The following is a 1,707-nucleotide window of genomic DNA, read 5'->3' on the forward strand; positions in this document are numbered from 1 at the left end:
TTAGCAGGTGACTGTGCACCCCAGTCCCCGACCCGAGCGCCCCCGGCTTAACCGGTGAGCCGCTGGGGCCCCACCTCCACCCCGACCCTCACCCCATCCCTACCTCCACCCCCACCCCAACCCCCCTGGACTCGGACGGTTCTCCACCCCACCCGCTGCCTGGGACGTAGCGCCTCCTGCCCATCTTCAAAGAGTTTCCTCCCTCCCTCCCTCTTTCACGTGGGTAGTTGACTCAGCTTCTTCTCTTCCTCGTGGAGCCACAGGGTCTGAAGCAACGTGCTAGGCCCCTTACATCAGCTGCTCAGCCTCCGAGCGGAGCCCCGGGGGAGGGGGAGGGGATCGTCTCCGACCCGCCCCCGGGGGCCTCTTCCCTCCCCTTTGCAGGCCTGAAGGAGCGCCTGGATCACCTGAGCTCCCTGAAGGTGAAGGGCCTCGTGCTGGGCCCCATTCACAAAACCCAGAGAGACGACGTCCTTGGGACCAACTTGCAGGAGATCGACCCGGCTTTGGGCTCCATGGAAGATTTCCAGGGTCTCCTGCAGTCGGCCAAGAAAAAGGGTGGGTGCCTCTGGGGCGGCGCGGAGGGGCCTCGGAGACCGCAAGGGAGCAAGCAGCGAGCAAGGGCGAAGGCCGGGGCAGGCAGGGGAGGGTTTGTCTGCCTCGCTTCTGGCTGCCTCGGCTTCCCAGCAGGGACAGAGGCGCGGGGAGGCCTCAGCCCAAAGGGACTTTCCACTTGACCGTGCAGGCCTTTCACTTCTTGGGCTTCAGCACCGATGTTTTCCAAAAGGGCTTTTACGAAGTTGGTGGTTTTTAAACTTGGAATGAAAATCCAGATAAAATCTTGCCTTGCTTTAAAACGGTTCCCCTTGGGGCGGGAAGCCCAGGCCCCTATAGCTCGGCCTTCTCCCTTCACACTGTTCACCTGCTGCCCTATGAGATTTCAAAGCTCCTTCTTGCTCGTGTCTCTGTTTCAATGGACTGAGGTTTGCCAGGGTTCAAACCTAAGCTTTGGTAGCAAGTAATGCCAAGGAGTTACTCTGTGGACCCAGGTGTTGATTTCGTCCTCTCTCCCCACCCCAAAGCCTTTCTCAACACCTGCTTCTCCCCGCCTTGTCCCAGGCATCCAGGTCCTTCTGGACCTCACTCCCAACTACAGGGGCCAGGACTCGTGGTTCCTCCCCACTCAGATGGACACTGTGGCCACCAAGATCACGGTGAGTGTGCGGGTGCTGATGGCAGGTGGGGGGTCCTTGCAGGCACGGCCGCCCCTGTAGTAAACCCAGCCGCCCGCCCGCCAGGGGCCCAGCAGGCGCGCTCCCCCCACGGAGGCCAGCAGGGCACCCGTCTTAGCTTGTTCCTTTTTGTCCGCTCATTTTTCCTGTTTTCTCGACTCTGATGGTGACTGTGCCAGGAAGGGCGCTTCAGGAACGCTTCTCAGTGGGAGTCTGTCCTGACTGGTTTCCCAGTCCTTGTTTGATGTTTTGAAGTGCAGCCCCGTCTGAAATTACAAGCGTGGGGATCTTCCTGTGTCTGAGACTGTGCCAAGTATTTTTAAAAATATATATTTTATTGATTTTTTACAGGGAGGAAGGGAGAGGGATAGAGAGTTAGAAACATCGATGAGAGAGATATATCCATCAGCTGCCCCCTGCACACTCCCTACTGGGGATGTGCCCGCAACCAAGGTACATGCCCTTGACCGGAATC

The 1,707-nt window shown here is 58.8% G+C and overlaps 1 protein-coding gene across 1 annotated transcript in view; it reads left to right on the top strand.

Annotated features, from left to right (window-relative positions):
• SLC3A2 (solute carrier family 3 (amino acid transporter heavy chain), member 2) overlaps positions 1 to 1,707 on the top strand; it is a 6,842-nt gene that overhangs the window by 824 nt on the left and 4,311 nt on the right. Inside the window, exons 2-3 of the mRNA XM_015569819.1 lie at positions 228 to 558; positions 1,120 to 1,214. Coding sequence (XP_015425305.1) covers positions 228 to 558; positions 1,120 to 1,214 — 426 coding nt within the window. The remainder of the gene's footprint in view (positions 1 to 227; positions 559 to 1,119; positions 1,215 to 1,707) is intronic.

Source organism: Myotis davidii, unplaced genomic scaffold, assembly GCF_000327345.1.
Source record: "Myotis davidii unplaced genomic scaffold, ASM32734v1 scaffold826, whole genome shotgun sequence".
Lineage (NCBI taxonomy): Eukaryota > Metazoa > Chordata > Mammalia > Chiroptera > Vespertilionidae > Myotis > Myotis davidii.